The sequence below is a fragment of the Agelaius tricolor genome, unplaced genomic scaffold (genome assembly GCF_023055355.1).
Source record: "Agelaius tricolor isolate 1412-34295 unplaced genomic scaffold, bAgeTri1.0.p SCAF_19, whole genome shotgun sequence".
Taxonomy (NCBI): Eukaryota; Metazoa; Chordata; class Aves; order Passeriformes; family Icteridae; genus Agelaius; species Agelaius tricolor.
Genome location: NW_027269279.1, coordinates 1,621,685 through 1,637,238, shown reverse-complemented (window position 1 = coordinate 1,637,238; position 15,554 = coordinate 1,621,685). Strand labels below are relative to the sequence as shown.

The following is a 15,554-nucleotide window of genomic DNA, read 5'->3' as shown; positions in this document are numbered from 1 at the left end:
CACATCCAGCCTGGCTTTGGACACTCCTAGGGATCCAGGAACAACCACAGCTTCTCTGGGAACCTCTGCCAGGGCCTCCCCACCCTCCCAGGAAAGGATTTGTCCCAAAATCCCCTCTAACCTTTCCCTGTCAGTGGGAACTCATTCCCCTTCTCCTCATTCCACAGCCATTCCCACCAAACCCACCAGAAGAACAGCTCATCTCATATTTTACAGTTTTTTCCTTTTTTTTCTTCTTATTTTCAGGGTTCCTTGGGCTCTGGATGGAAGCTCCAGTGGGTTCTGAGGTGCTGAGTGCACTGAGGATGAAACATCTCTGTCTCTAGTGTAGTTTACCCAGCAGAGAAGAAGAATTTGGGTCTCAGAGGAGTCTTCTTCTTCCCTTGTTCAAGAAAACACCTCAAAAGTACAAATGGATGGCCAGTGTTACCCTGGTGACTGCCAGGTGGTTCCAATTTGGAAGTTGGTGGCCGTGTGGCCATCAGAAAAGGAGGAGGAGGACAATGTAATCCTGATCAGTGATGATGATGATGAAGATGAAGGGGAGAGCACCCAAGGCAGTTCAGTCCTGTTTGTAGAGCCACAGGGTAAGAGCTGTTCCCTTGCTGCTGCTGGAATTCCCTGAAAGATTTAGGGAATAAACTGAATTAATTCTGTGTTACGCTTGAAATCTGTCCTTGTGCTGCACAAGTGAATAAAACCAGGAGGAAATCCCCAGTTTGTAGGGATATCTTTGATGGCACTACTTCAAAGGATGCTGCTGTGTGGTTTTGAAATACTTCAAATTGAGCTCAGACTGGGCCTTTCTAGCTGGGTCCTTTTTGATTTGGCTTGATAGTTCATGGAAGTTTTCTGTGCCATTCTGTCAGATCCTAAAAAGATGTGCTGGAAAGTGCTCAAAAAGTAAATCTCAGTAATTTCTAACACTGATTTACACCTCCTGCTCTCTTTCCTGCAGAGAAGTCTCCCCTGGAAGAGAAGAAATCAGAGGAGCTGGTGGATGAGGAGGGGGATTTAGTGGTCACCTACTGCAAGCAAGCCAACGTGATGCCTCACGCCAGGCACGACTGCACCACGCAGCCCTTTGAGTATGTCCAGGGCTGGGCAGTCCCCCTTGGGCTCCCATTCTCCACATTTCCCTTTGTAACAGCTGCAGGCAGCAGCACAGCTGGGTGAGGATGTGATTTTCCTAATGAACCCTCTGGTTTTCAACCCTGCAGGAGGAGAGAGAGTGACACTTGCTTCCCCCTTGGGAAAAATGCAGATATTTGTGACCAGTGCTACTGCTACATCTGTGACAAACTGGCTGCTGAGGTAAGGGCAGGGCACAGCCTGCAGGAGACAAAGCTGTGCATCAAACAGAGCTTTAGCCAAGCCCTGCCTTAGGCTCAGGTTTTTGGCAGCAGCTCTGCTCAGGTGACTGTGCCTAAATCACTCTGGCTCATGAGTTCTTAAGGTCAGGTCTAGTATCAGATGAGTTATTTATTGAATAGATAGGAGGGAGCAGAGAAAGGGCTTTAAGCAGTTATTTATTACACAGGATGGAACAAAGCAGGTTGCATAAAGCAGTGCACAGTAACAAGGTATCTGTATCAAAGAAATAGGATAGATTAGGAGTCAGTAATTCTGCACTCCCAGGAAAGAGTTAAGGGCTCTAAGAGAATAATACAGGAAATTTGATTAACAGCTCCTCATAACTACTAAAAGTGTGGCTCTGTTGGGGTAAACATACATTTATTTGTATGTCCTGTTTGCTTTGGGCACACAGTGCATTTCATAAAATCAGATTACTAAATCAGACATTTATTAATGAATTAGAGAAATGCCAGCTTTCTAGACTGTCCCCACTGGAGTCAGGAGTGGAGGGAATTGTGTGGGGGTGCTTTATTTGCTTGTGCCTTTTGTGAATTTCAGAAGACTTTGAGCTGTGGGCAAAGTTGGGGTGAGCATGCAAAGACAGGGCTCAGTTTGCAGTGGGGAGGGTGCCAGCCCTGAGGTTCTCTGTGAAGGCTCAGCAATGACAGGTAATCAATAAGGGGCTTTTTTGAAATGATTGCCATGATATCAAATTGTTGCCTGTCAAAATATTTACTCAGTTCAAGGAGGATAAAAGGAATTGTAACCCCTCACTCAGTGCTGAGGGGAAAACACAAAAACCCAGCAACCTCTCCCTATTTTGTATTTTCTGACACAGTGCCAGCTCTGGACAGTCCCTTCCCTGTGCCACTGCAATGCCCACAACAAGAGCAACTTCTGGAAGGCACAGAGGAACTTTGCCCTGGCTGGAATCCTGGCCACCTTCAACCTGGAGCTGCTGGAGCTGGACACAGAGCTGCGGCGTGGGGGTGGGTGCTGTGTCCCCAGGGCCCTGCTCAGGTCCTGCCCTGGCTGCTCTGTCCCCAGGGCCCTGCTCAGGCCCTGTCCTGGCTCCTCTGTCCCCAGGGCCCTGCTCAGGCCCTGCCCTGGCTGCTCTGTCCCCAGGGCCCTGCTCAGGCCCTGTCCTGGCTGCTCTGTCCCCAGGGCCCTGCTCAGGCCCTGTCCTGGCTGCTCTGTCCCCAAACACCTGGGGCTGCTCAGGCCCTGTCCTGGCTGCTCTGTCCCCAGGGACCTGGGGCTGCTCAGGTCCTGTCCTGGTTGCTCTGTCCCCAGGGCCCTGGGGCTGCTCAAGCCCTGTCCTGGCTGCTCTGTCCCCAAACACCTGGACCTGCTCAGGCCCTGTCCTGGCTGCTCTGTCCCCAAACACCTGGACCTGCTCAGGCCCTGTCCTGGCTGCTCTGTCCCCAAACACCTGGGGCTGCTCAGGCCCTGCCCTGGGGAACAGCTTGGCTGCTCCACTCCAGTCCTTGGGGAGTTTTTAAGGAGTAAATTGTTGCTCCTGTTTTCTTTTTCCTTGCTTGGACCAGGGTTTGCAGGTGCAGATTCCTGCTTTTCTCCATCTGGGAGAATCACAGAATGGTTTGGGGTGGAATGGAGCTGGAAGATGATCTCATTCCAACCCCATTCCTTGGGCAGGGACAGCTCCCACTATCCCAGGGTGCTCCAAGCCCCATCCAGCGTGGCCTTGGGCAGCTTCTCTGAGCACCCTGTGTCAGGGCCTCCCCACCCTCCCAGGGAACTGCTCCTTCCCAATATCCCACCTAAATTTCCCCTCTTTCAGCAGCAAAGCTTTCCTGACTGATAAAACTGGATGCAAACAATTTTCCTGAATAATTTCACATGTGAACTTTGTCTTTTGATTTTGAAAAAAAAACATGGAAAAATCTTTATGTGATTTTTTTTTTTTTGTCTTGTCTCTTAGGGGATCTCCTAGAAAAATTCATCAGGGATCTTTCTGTAGCCTATAACAAATACCTGATAGGAGAAAGGATCTGTCCCCCAGGATATGAATGCTGCTGCCAGCCAAAGCTGCCCCCAGGGCAGTGCAGGGTCTGCAGCTCACGGAATATGGAGGTGGTGTACAAGTAAGTGACAACAGATTTGAGTTTGTCAGGGCAACTTTGATTTATTTAATGAGTTATAATCAAAATTGTGGCATCTGAGACAGCAAAAATAAGAGTGGAGAGAACTTGTATGGTCAGCAAGATAAATTGCATTTGGCTGTAGTTAAAATCCCTCTTCAGTGTGTCTTTAAATCTCCTGTGCTGGGCAGGACACCTGAGCATCTCTGATTGTTATAACCTGGGAAAGTGGGAACCTGAGGCCTGGGCTTTGGGGTGGCTTTAGGTGGGATATTGGGAAGGAATCCTTCTCTGGGAGGGTGGGCAGCCCTGGCACAGCTTCCCAGAGCAGCTGGGGCTGCCCCTGGATCCCTGGCAGTGCCCAAGGCCAGGTTGAACAGGGTTTGGAGCAGCCTGGGACAGTGGGAGGTGCTGGGGTTGGAATTTAAGGTATCCTTCCAATCCAAACTATTCTAGGTTGTTTTTTTTTTTTTTTTTTTTACTAATTTATTTCTTAGAATGAGTTTCATCTTTTCACTGGTATAACAAACCTTCAAAATTCCAAAATACCGGTTGTGCCAGCACCTCCTCAGTGTGCTGGAGATCTCTGAAGGCAAGGCCAGGCTCTTGATTGCTCTCAAGCTGTGGGATGGCCACAATTACCACTTGTTTAGGAAATCCGTTGTTGCAGACCCTTGATCTTACAGGCCACTTGACTTTCTCAGGTATTCTGATGTTTTCGAGCTGGTAACAAGATTTTTAAATCAGGCAGACCAAGAAAGCCCCAAAGCTGCTGCTGTCATGCTGCTGGGAGCAGCTAAACAGATTGCCCTGCACAAAGACCCTGCTCTGTAAGTACCTGGCCCACAGAGAGTGGGGGATCTTCCTTGTTTCCTCCAGGGGAGGGGAATTGGTGAGAGAATCCTGGGGGTTTGTTTATCAGGAAAGTGTAAAAATCCCAGCCTGGCTGCAGCACAGCAAGAGGAAGATGAACACATTGAGGGAGAAGTGGGATTTGGAGCAGGAGGGATTTAGGGAAAAAGAAGAGCTTGGATGTGAGAGGGAAAGGTTCAGCAGGAATGAGAGTTTGAGATCTCTGTCAGAAATCCCTGCCAAGGGAAAAAAGCCAGATTTAATATTAAACAACGAGGTTGGTTGGCAAGGTTTGCTCCAGTGCTTACAGGAGAGCTTAGGCACAACAAAGGCAAACAAGCAACAACAAAACCGAACATAATCCAGGCATTCAGGAAAGGAAACGAAGCGAGAACCACCGAGGGCACTGTGGGACAAAGGGAGCAGCAAACACAAAAAGGAGCTCGGCCTTAAAAGCTTTACAGCACTCCCGCTTAAGAGTACTTTAAATTATACCTTAAGCGTAGCAATTCAACAAAGTAACAGCACTTACACCTAACTTAGGCTTAGCTTAAAACTTAACCTTAACGATTTAAGGGGAAATAACACTTGACCAGCATTTAACCTCACTTAGCACTTCGAAGTGCACATAGCAACTCAGCAAAACACTTTCCAACAGCACAGGGAGCTTTACTTTGTGAAACCTGAACATTCTGGGGTTTAAATTCAGGGGTTTTGGTAAAAGAGAAGGAAATGATGTCTGGATTGGTTTGAAAGAGCAGCTCCCTGCAGTTCCTGCTGAGGAGAGATCCAGATTTGCAAGGAGCAGGCTGCATTTGTTACCTGGGAATTTTTCACTGTGTTTTGCACTTCAGCACTTGTTTCAGTCTTTGCAGGAATGTTTTTTCAGCATGCCAGCTTCCAAGATTTTTCCTTAGCAAGTGTTTTCCTCAACAGTGGAGTACAAAGAAGGGGAAGAGGCAGGAAGGGGAGGCAGGCATTAACCAGTGTTGGTTTTTTCCAGCCTTAGGAGCTGTCAGAACCTTAGCCACACTGCTTCCCTAAGGATTGCTGTCCCATTTCTGTTCCAGAGGTAAGATTGGTTTCCTTGCTGGCTGCAGACTTTCCCCTTGGCTTTAAAACGTGTTGCAGGTGACAAATCCCCTGTTCAGAGGCACGTGGGAGGCCAGGGCAGGTTGTGGTTGTTACACCAAGGAGAGGGCACAGCAGCAGCCTGGCAGGAGTCCCCTGGCATGGAGCATGGAAAAGCTCCCCCAGAGGCTGGAGAATGAGGACACCCAGCTCCCTTGGCTTAATTCACTTCCCATTTTAGCTCTGTCCTTCACCTTTCCCCCCAGATTCACCTGCCAGAGAAGGCTGATGAGTGAGGAGTTCAATTCTTTCCAACCCAGTTCTATATTCTCACCTTCTCTGGAACTACTGACAAGTACAACCCAAATCCTTCAGCAGTTCTCATTTTAAATTGCTATTCTTGATTTTTTTAATTTCTTACTTGGAACAAAAAAGGCAAAGAGTTTGTCTTTACCTCCCTGCCAAAATTTTAAAGAGTAAACTCTTCTTTTTTATCTCCACTTATCAAGTAATACAGAAATGGTTGCAGTAGCAGGGAAAGGTGCAGGAGCTCAAGCCCTGCACAGTTTGAAGTGTTTGCTGTACACAGTCCTTGGAGATCTTTGTTTTAAAGCTTAAACCCCACAGAACCTTGGTTTTAGAAATAACAGCACAAGAATAATTTCATTATTCACTACAAAACTTAAAGCAGAAATTCACATACAGAACCAAACAAAAAAAACCCCCAAATTTGTGCAGTTTCCCATATGATTAAAAAGAACTTGTTAGTAACTCACCTAATTTAAAATACCCTTTCTGAATTATTTTTCTTTTCAAATCACAGGATCATAACCCGACTTCAGAGGATGCTGGTGCTGTGTGACTTCCCAAAAATTCTTTATGACAAGTTTGTGGAGTTTTTCCAGTCCATCTCCCTTCCCTGCCACTGCTATGCCTTCTCCAACAGGTGAGTTCTGGGGCTTCTGAGTGTTCAGTTTGGATCCAGTTGCCTGTGGAATGTTCTTTCCCTGATAATAAAAGTGGGAGCATTTTAGAAGAATATTTCAGTATTTGCTACTTTCCCTGTTTGTTGTTTGATGCCATGACTGAGCTGTTCTCCCTAAAGTTTTATTTCCTTTCCCCCAGAACTGAGCTCTAAACCCCAAAATGTTTTATTAATCAAATTTCACAATCCTTCAAGGAGCTAATTAGTGGTGTACAACAAAACACAGTTAAAATTGCTTTGTTTTTATCCTTCCAGCTTGAATGTTTTGCCCTGGGACCACGTGCTACTGACCACAGTTTTAAAAGGCCAGAACATCACTGGGCAGAGGAGACAGAAAGGAAGGAAAACCTACCTGTGGGAAGCACTCCCTGTTGTGGAGGCTCGAGTGGAGAAACTGCTGGAGAAAAAGAAGTGAGATTGCTTTGGCTTTTCCACTTGGTGAACTCAATTCTTACATTTTGACTGCTCCAAACCTCTGTACTTTGGTATGGGGAAACACAAAACTGTACTTTGGTATGGGGAAACATAAAACAAACTCTTTCTTTTAATTTTTTTTCCTCTCAACAAGGCCAGGAGCTTTTTGAAGTCGCTCAGAGCCCTTTGAACGCCTCAGGACCAAATAAAGATTGCTGGAGTGGCTCATTTCTGTGTCTGCATAAACTCTGCAGGTTTTACATGTTGATGTTTCAAGCAGTTCCTCTTCATCAGAGGCTGACCAGTGGAAGGCAGCCAGAAGAGTCTGCTCTGGGCCTTCAGAAAATCCAATATTGCAAAGAATCCAGTCCACTTAAAGAATTCAGCTGCGAGGCAACCTCTGGTTTTATTTTGCCAGAGCTGAGATAATCTGAGAATAACCTCTAGGAATTTCTTTCCAGCTGTGTTTGTGTCCTGCTGTGCAATGGCTCCTGTGTGGGAAGCTGTCCTGCTTTGCTTCTTTCATTGTTTGCCCTGTGCACAGTTCTGCACTTCCTTCCCCTCCTTCTCACCTTCTCTCCTTCTCCCCAGGTACAAGGAGGTTGTTCGGTACCTGAGAGCTGTGAAATGCAATGAAAACCAAAGGTAAATGGCTTTTCCCTTTTTCCTCTCTCTTTTCCCCTATTCCCCTCTCTTTTCTGCTATTCCCCTATTCCCTTCCCTTTTCCCCTTTTCCTTTTTCCTCCCTTTCCTTTTCCCCTCTCTTCCTCCCCCTTTTCTTTCCCTTCTCTTTTTCCTCCCTTTCCTTTTTCCCCCTCTTTTCCTCCCTTTCCTTTTTCCCCCTCTTTTCCTCCCTTTCCTTTTTCCCCTCTCTTTTTCCTCCCTTTCCTTTTTCCCCTCTCTTTTTCCTCCCTTTCCTTTTTCCCCTCTCTTTTTCCTCCCTTTCCTTTTTCCCCTCTCTTTTTCCTCCCTTTCCTTTTTCCCCTCTCTTTTTCCTCCCTTTCCTTTTTCCCCTCTCTTTTTCCTCCCTTTCCTTTTTCCCCTCTCTTTTTCCTCCCTTTCCTTTTTCCCCTCTCTTTTTCCTCCCTTTCCTTTTTCCCCTCTCTTTTTCCTCCCTTTCCTTTTTCCCCCCTTTCCTTTTCCCCCCTCTCTTTCCCCCCTATTTCCTTCTTTTCCCCCCTCTCTTTCCCCCCTATTTCCTTTTCCCCCCTCTCTTTCCCCCCTATTTCCTTTTCCCCCCTCTCTTTCCCCCCTATTTCCTTTTCCCCCCTCTCTTTCCTTCCCTGCTTTTTCCTCCCTTCTTCCCCCCTCTCTCTTCCCTCCCCTCTGTAATGGTCAAGCCCAACCAGATCTCTCCACAAATCCTACAGAAACCCCATCCTAATGAACCCTAAACCTTCATTTCCCCTTCTCAGGCTCCGGGACCTTCGGGATCTGATTCCCTTCTACCTGTGCAAAACTGGGAATTTCCTGGATGCTGCCCACTCCCTGCTGTTCCCTGTGAACAGCCTGGCCTGCTGCTCTGCCTGCAGGATCACCCCCTGCCAGTTCAAGGTCTACCTCAAGATCTTCAGGACAGGCTGTGTTCCCTCTGGGAATGACATGCTGGAGACAGGGCCCTGGGTTACAGCTGGCAAGTGGCACTTCATCCTTCCTTCCTCCCTTCCTTCCCTGGGAACTTCATTCCAGCTCCTCACTGGCAGGCAGAGGAGGGACACCCTGAGCCCAGCTGGGGATTGGCTGAGGGTGGGGAGGCCCTGGATCCCTGGAGGTGTCCCAGGCCAGGCTGGACAGGGCTTGGAGCACCCTGGGACAGTGGGAGGTGTTGGGTTGGGGCTGGATGGGCTTTGAGGTTCTTTCCAACCCAAACCATGAAAACAGCAGGCAGGAAGGCTGACTTTGTATTGGGGCATGAATTTATTCACTTCACTTAAAACACTCATTTTGTCAGTTCATTTTCTGCTGAAAGCAAAGCAAGAGAAACTATTCAGAGAAAATCCAAAGCCCTTCATTCATTCCCTCTCAGCATTGCCACTGTCATGGGGGACTTGGCTTTATGTCTCAGCCATGACCTTGAGGAGAAAACCTCCTGATGGGAGATGTTTCATCATCAGAATCATGAGCTCTGATAATTCCCATCATCTGTCCTGGGTTCTGTCACCTCTCAGGGTGCCTTCTGCCACAGAAGATTCATTTGGGAGTTGTTCCCTACGGGCAGAATTCTTGGAAGTGTGAGCTCCCTCAGTGTGGTGTGATGTCCATAACAAACACTTCTCTGGGATCACCTGCCTCAGTCTGCATGGTGCCCACACTTTGCAGCTTTCCAGAGCTGTGCTTTGTAGCTGATGTTTATTCATTCCACCACAAACCAGTGCAGAGCAGCTGTAAACACCTCCTGGCTGTGCAGAAACAAACCTGGAACCAAGTGAACATCCAGGTTGAGTTCCTGCTGTGCAGTCACTTGGGCTGTGTGGGGTCTGGCTTTGATAATTTTCATTTCCATCCCTGCAGGCTCTCCCCTGAGGAACACTGTGCTAATTAAGCAGGCACTCAAGCTGCTCTACAGCAGTGAGGCACTCTACAGGAATGTGAGTGTGGCCAAAATCCCCTCTTCCCTCCTGCTCCCACTCCTTGAGAGAGCAAGGATTTACTCTGACCTCTTTGTCCTCTGAATAATTCACCCCTCTGCCCAAACTTCACTTTGTAACACAAATGTTCTGTTGTTTTTTAGGCCAAATGTTGGAGTTCCTTCATCATGATTTTGGGGAGCAGCGATCTGTTGGAAAAGAGGGGGCACCTGCTCCCCTTACCCCTGGGAGAGCCCCCCCTTAGCTTCCAAGAGGTACCAAACAGTGCTGGGAGAGCCTCCTGGCTTGGGGTTGGACAGGATTCCAACCTCCTGGCTTGGGGTTGGACAGGATTCCAACCTCCTGGCTTGGGGTTGGGACAGGATTCCAACCTCCTGCTTTGGGTTTGGACAGGATTCCAACCTCCTGCCTTGGGTTTGGACAGGATTCCAACCTCCTGGCTTGGGGTTGGACAGGATTCCAACCTCCTGGCTTGGGGTTGGACAGGATTCCAACCTCCTGGCTTGGGGTTGGACAGGATTCCAACCTCCTGGCTTGGGGTTGGACAGGATTCCAACCTCCTGGCTTGGGGTTGGACAGGATTCCAACCTCCTGGCTTGGGGTTGGACAGGATTCCAACCTCCTGGCTTGGGGTTGGACAGGATTCCAACCTCCTGGCTTGGGGTTGGACAGGATTCCAATCTCCTGGCTTGGGGTTGGACAGGATTCCAACCTCCTGGCTTGGGTTTGGACAGGATTCCAATCTCTTGGCTTGGGTTTGGACAGGATTCCAATCTCCTGCCTTGGGTTTGGACTGGATTCCACTGGATGTGGGAATTGGCTCCTTGTCCCAGATGCCAGAGTGAGCTTCCAGTGCCTCATCCTGTGCCAGGGTGGCTCTGCAGCATGTGGGGGTTCAGGAGTGTTAAAGGCAGCTGGAAATGGGTTCATTCTGCTCCCAGCTCAGGCCTGCCACTGCTTCTGGATCTGTCCATGGTGAGATGGATCAGATCAGAAAGGGCCTGGACAGGGGGAATGGCTTCCCACTGCCAAAGGGCAGAGCCAGGTGGGAGATGGGGAAGGAATTCCTGGCTGGGAGGGTGGGCAGGCACCATCCTCTGCAGAAATGCTGAGGAAGTCACTGGAAAGCACATGAAACCCCATTTCTGGCATGGTTTGAGGTGCCTAAATACAGACCAATAATGCCATTTTTACTCCTGTCTGAGACCATCTAGACAAGACTGGCAGATGCTGGAGGCTTTTGGTGAAGCAGTAGATGACAGTGACTGCAAGGGGCTCTAAGCTGTGGCTGTCCCTGGGTCCCTGGCAGTGCCCAAGGCCAGCTGGGACAGTGGGAGGTGTCCCTGCCATGAGGTGATTTTTCCATCTCAGCCCTCCAAAAATGAAGAGTTGTTGATGATAGGGTTTGGTTGGTGCTGCAGAGCCTCAATTCCCCTTGAGGGTGATGTGGAGCAGGCACCATCCTCTGCAGAAATGCTGAGGAAGTCACTGAAATGCACATGAAACCCCCGTTTCTGGCATGGTTTGGGGTTTGTCTGGGGAGGATCTGCCATCCCTGTCCCTCACTGTCCCCTTGCAGAATGTGCTGGCAGCCAGTGGCAACTTCCTGGAGGATCTCAAGTCTGGAGTTAATGTCTCTCTACCATCTGCTGTTTTCTCTGGTCAGGTGAGTGATGACAACAAAGGGATTTATTTATCCCCAGCAGTGAAAAATGTTGGGTTATTAAGAAAAGCTTCTAAGAGGGGCCTGAAAGATTTTTTTTGGGGGGGTGATCAGATTAAGATTAGCACAGTCCAAACCCTGGAGCAGATATGGAGGCAGAGAGCTGAGGGTCTCTTCTGCTCTGCACAGCCTCAGGCCAGGAGAAATCCTTATCCCTGTCCAAACTGATGGATTTATAAAGGAGGAGGGCCAGGAATAATTGATTGTGTCCTAACTTCTCCCAGGGTTTGGCTCAAACAGGACACTGGGGCTTCCCAAAACTCAGAATTGCCCAGAAGTTCTAAATTTCTTTTCAATTAAGGGTCTCAGGTATGTGGGACTTGTTTGAAGACAGCAGGAATAACATTCCATATTCAATGCACTCTCCTAAGGAGCTGCCTTACTCTTTTTTGATATTTTTGGAGGAAATTTCAGTTTATTCCCCAAAGATGTGACTCCTGAGCTGGATTTTTTCCCTTTTAATTCCCTATTTCTGCTCCTGGGTGAGATTCCTCTTTTATATGAGCACTTGGAGAGCACCAGTAATAAAATCCCTCTTCCATTCCCCTGTGTTTAACTCTTGATAAGGTTCTTGTGGATTTCTTGTGTGCCCTCCAAGCTCTCTGGCTGACCTGGAATAACTCAGTGCTGGTTTGAGTGGATAAATGAAGGGAAAGCAGCTGTTGAATGCATTTCTTCCCTTGTTGCTGTCTCTTGTGTAGCTGCACCACGAGGCTTCTCTCATCCTGGCAGTGCAAGCAGTGCAGCAGATGCTTTGTTGTGACCTTCCCCACTTGACTTCCTTCTTGGAGGTAGTCCTGGCTTTTGGGGTGAGTCCTACAAACTGATTCCTGTTCTAAGAGATGGAAACACAAATAATGTTTAAAATCTCTGTGATGATGAAAATACCATCCTGTGATGACAACAAAGGGATTTATCCCCAGCAGTGAAAAATGTTGGGTTATTAAGAAAAGCTTCTAAGAAGGGCCTGAAAGATTTTTTTTTTTTGGGGGGTGTGATAAGATTAAAAGATTAGCACAGTCTAAACTCTGGAGCAGATACGGAGGTAGAGAAGTTTTAGCCACGTTTAATTTGACTTCGATTTTTATTCTTTTTTTTTTTTTTTTTTTAATTTATTTCCAGGAATGATTGGCTCTGAGGTTAAATCATATTTTGTCTCTTCTTAGAAAAACTTCTGGGCTCTGAGGCTGCTGCTGGACCAGCTTTGCTGTGAGGAGCACATCCTGTGTGGCACTGCCAACCTGCTCCTGAGGGACCTGAGTCGGGAGGAGGGGACCATGCTGAGAGTGTGAGTGAGCCCAGCTCTGCCTGCCCTGGCAATGCAGCACAGGGACAATGGGGCTGTGGATGTGGGGAATGCACAGCTGGGGTGAAGTTCCTCCACCATGGCTCTGGGGAGCAGGGACAGAGGGGGCACCTCCTTCCCTTGGCCCTGGGAGAGCCCCCCTGGCTTCCAGCAGTGCTGGCAGCATCTCCTGCCTTGGCTCTGTGGGAATTGGCTGCTCCCAGTGCCTCAACCCCTGTGGTTTTGTTGTCCAGGTGGCAGAACCTTGGCCCCCAGTACGTGGGGGAGTTCCTGTGCCTGTTCCTGACCTGCAGACACAAGAGGATGCAATCTGTGGGGCTCTTCAGCCTCAACGTGGTCATAGAGAACCTGCACCTGTGAGTGACTGCCCCAGGGCCCCCTGAAATCAGTCCTGGCATTGTCCCATTCTGAGAGTGGGGAATAACCCAGGGCCACCTGCAAGAAATCCTGGCATTGTCCCATTGGGACTGGATTGGCCCCAGGGCCACCTGAAATCAATCCTGGAATTGTCCCCCTGGGAACTACCCCAGAGCCACCTGCAGTAAATCCTGGGATTGTCCCATTGGGACTGCCCAGGGCCACCTGAAATCCTGGAATTGTCCCTTTGGGACTGAAATAAATCCTGGAATTGTCCCCCTGGGAACTACCCCAGAGCCCCCTGAAATAAATCCTGGCATTGTCCCATTGGGACTGGATTGGCCCCAGAGCCACCTGAAATCCTGGAATTGTCCCTTTGGGACTGCCCAGGGCCACCTGCAAGAAGTCCTGGGATTGTCCCATTGGGACTGAAATAAATCCTGGAATTGTCCCCCTGGGAACTACCCCGGAGCCACCTGCAGTAAATCCTGGGATTGTCCCATTGGGACTGGATTGGCCCCAGAGCCACCTGAAATCCTGGCATTGTCCCATTGGGACTGCCCAGGGTCACCTGAAATCAATCCTGGAATTGTCCCCCTGGGAACTACCCCAGAGCCACCTGCAATAAATCCTGGGATTGTCCCATTGGGACTGGATTGGCCCCAGAGCCACCTGAAATCCTGGAATTGTCCCTTTGGGACTGAAATAAATCCTGGAATTGTCCCCCTGGGAACTACCCCAGAGCCCCCTGCAATAAATCCTGGGATTGTCCCATTGGGACTGCCCAGAGCCACCTGAAATTCTGGGATTGTCCCATTGGGACTGCCCAGGGCCACCTGCAATAAATTCTGGGATTGTCCCATTGGGACTGCCCCAGAGCCACCTGGAATCTTGGGATTGTCCCATTCTGCAAGTGGGGACTGCCCCAGAGCCACCTGAAATAAATCCTGGAATTGTCCCCCTGGGAACTACCCCAGAGCCCCCTGAAATAAATCCTGGGACTGTCCCACTGGGACTGGATTGGCCCCAGGGCCACCTGAAATTCTGGGATTATCCCATTTTGTGAGTGGGGACTGCCCCAGAGCCACCTGCAATAAATCCTGGGATTGCCCCATTGGGACTGCCCAGAGCCACCTGAAATTCTGGGATTGTCCCTTTGGGACTGCCCCAGAGCCACCTGAAATTCTGGGATTGTCCCCCTGGGAACTCCCCCAGAGCCACCTGCAAACCCTGGGGTTCCCCCCAATCATTCTCCTGTAAATCTGGAGTCACCTTGGCTTGCAGCTGTGACCTGCTGGATTTTTGTAGATTTTTGAGCCATGCAAAGCCAGGGGTGGCTGCAGCTGTGGCCAGCTGGGAGGGAATGAGTGGGAATTTCTCTGTGTTTCAGATGTCCCTGGGCCAAGCAGCTCTGCACCTTTTTCCACGAGTCTGTGAGTATCCCAGTGTTTGTAGGATTTATCAGCAAACCCTGATACCCCTCACCAATCAAATATTGAAATGGTTTTTATATCAAAAAAAAACCATTCCTGAAGGGAATTAAGTGTTCTGTCTCTTGCCAGGGCTTGGGGCAGCTCCCCTTTGGCACCACAGTTCACCAGGAAGTTTCCAAGTTCGTCAGTGCTTTTGAGAAGCTTTAACTGGGACCAGATCCTCAGGAATGTTTTCCAGTTGGTTTTTCATCTATCCAGTCTCTTCCTGGAGAGTTCCTTGGGTTTGCTTTGGTTGTCACCTCCAGGAAGAGTCAGCTGAAAACTGAATTCCCTGGCTCTGGAGTGGGACCAGAGCCACATTTTGGGAGTTTCTTGCAGTTCCACATTTTCAGGAGTTGTTGGAAGAGGCAGAAGGCTGGAGTTGTTTTCAGAAGCTGACAAAAGCTTCTGGATGGAGCACGAAGCAGCAAAGAATTTTTCCTCTTCTTGGGACACAAACCTTGCAAGAGGCAACTGCTGAGAGGGAAAAGCTTCAAGCAGGAAACCAGGGAGCTGAGAACTCCCTCTGCAGCAGTTTGGGGTCAGGTGCTGTTTGCACAGCTCTGATTTTGGGTTTCATTCTAAACCAAGAGGCTGGAAGATAAAACTGAGCTTTATTTTCTTCAAGCAGCCCCAGTGTGGGGCAGTGGAGAGCTGGTTTGATTTGGAAATAATCCAGCTTGCAGGCTGGGCTTTTTGTTTTCTGCTGAAAATAAAGTTTAGATTGGTGCAGGTGCCATTTCCCAAATCCTGAATCTGATGGGAATTTGGAATTCACTCTGACCTGGAAGAACTCTGGAGCCTCTGCCCCTTTGGGATCCCTCTGTGCTTGGGCAGGCAGGAAAATGAGCCCCAAGATGTGCCCAGGGGCACTTTGCACATTCCCACAGGGGTTTGGGGGCTTCTGCAGCTCTTGGTATCCCAAAGTTCCCACCAAAAATGCACCTGGATGGAAATCTGACACCTTGATCATTAAAACTCTCTAAGTTCCACTGTAACATTGACATTTTGGGTGGTTTTTTTGGTTGTTCACTTGGTTTGGGGTGGGGTTTTTGGGGTTGTGTTTTGTTTTGGGCATGGGAATTTATTTTTGGCTTTGGTTTCTTTGGGGTTTTTTTAATTGGGTTTTTTTATTGGGTGTTTTGGTCCTGGGTTTTTGGGGGGTTGGGGTTTTTTGGATTTGAGGGGATTTTTGCCTCTTGGGTTTATTTTGTTGGGAGATTGGGTTTTTTTGGGAGGTTGGGTTTTTTTAGGATGTTGAGAGGGTTTTGGGGGGTTTTTCTGAGTTGAGAGGGTTTTGGGGGCATTTAGGGGTTTGTTAGGAAGTT

The 15,554-nt window shown here is 48.8% G+C and overlaps 1 protein-coding gene across 1 annotated transcript; it reads left to right on the top strand.

Moving 5' to 3' along the window:
* The first annotated feature begins 222 nt into the window (after positions 1-222).
* Positions 223-15,224, top strand: LOC139598370 (uncharacterized). The gene is made up of 19 exons (XM_071444690.1): positions 223-587; positions 959-1,088; positions 1,221-1,314; positions 2,195-2,345; positions 3,299-3,461; positions 4,163-4,288; positions 5,314-5,382; positions 6,205-6,327; positions 6,622-6,777; positions 7,372-7,425; positions 8,196-8,413; positions 9,238-9,368; positions 9,512-9,622; positions 10,948-11,034; positions 11,793-11,900; positions 12,258-12,379; positions 12,631-12,753; positions 14,145-14,187; positions 14,317-15,224. Exons 1-19 carry the CDS (start codon positions 413-415, stop codon positions 14,392-14,394), a joined length of 2,262 nt encoding a protein of 753 aa, XP_071300791.1. The 5' UTR covers positions 223-412; the 3' UTR covers positions 14,395-15,224.
* Positions 15,225-15,554: the final 330 nt, after the last annotated feature.

Bases quoted from the DNA above. Each gene is read 5' to 3' on its own strand.
- LOC139598370 (XM_071444690.1), top strand. From the start codon at position 413: ATGGATGGCCAGTGTTACCCTGGTGACTGCCAGGTGGTTCCAATTTGG. The intron at 8,414-9,237 runs GCAAGTGGCACT...CCTGCTGTGCAG, and splicing joins AGGGCCCTGGGTTACAGCTG to TCACTTGGGCTGTGTGGGGT. The intron at 11,035-11,792 runs GTGAGTGATGAC...TCTCTTGTGTAG, and splicing joins CTGCTGTTTTCTCTGGTCAG to CTGCACCACGAGGCTTCTCT.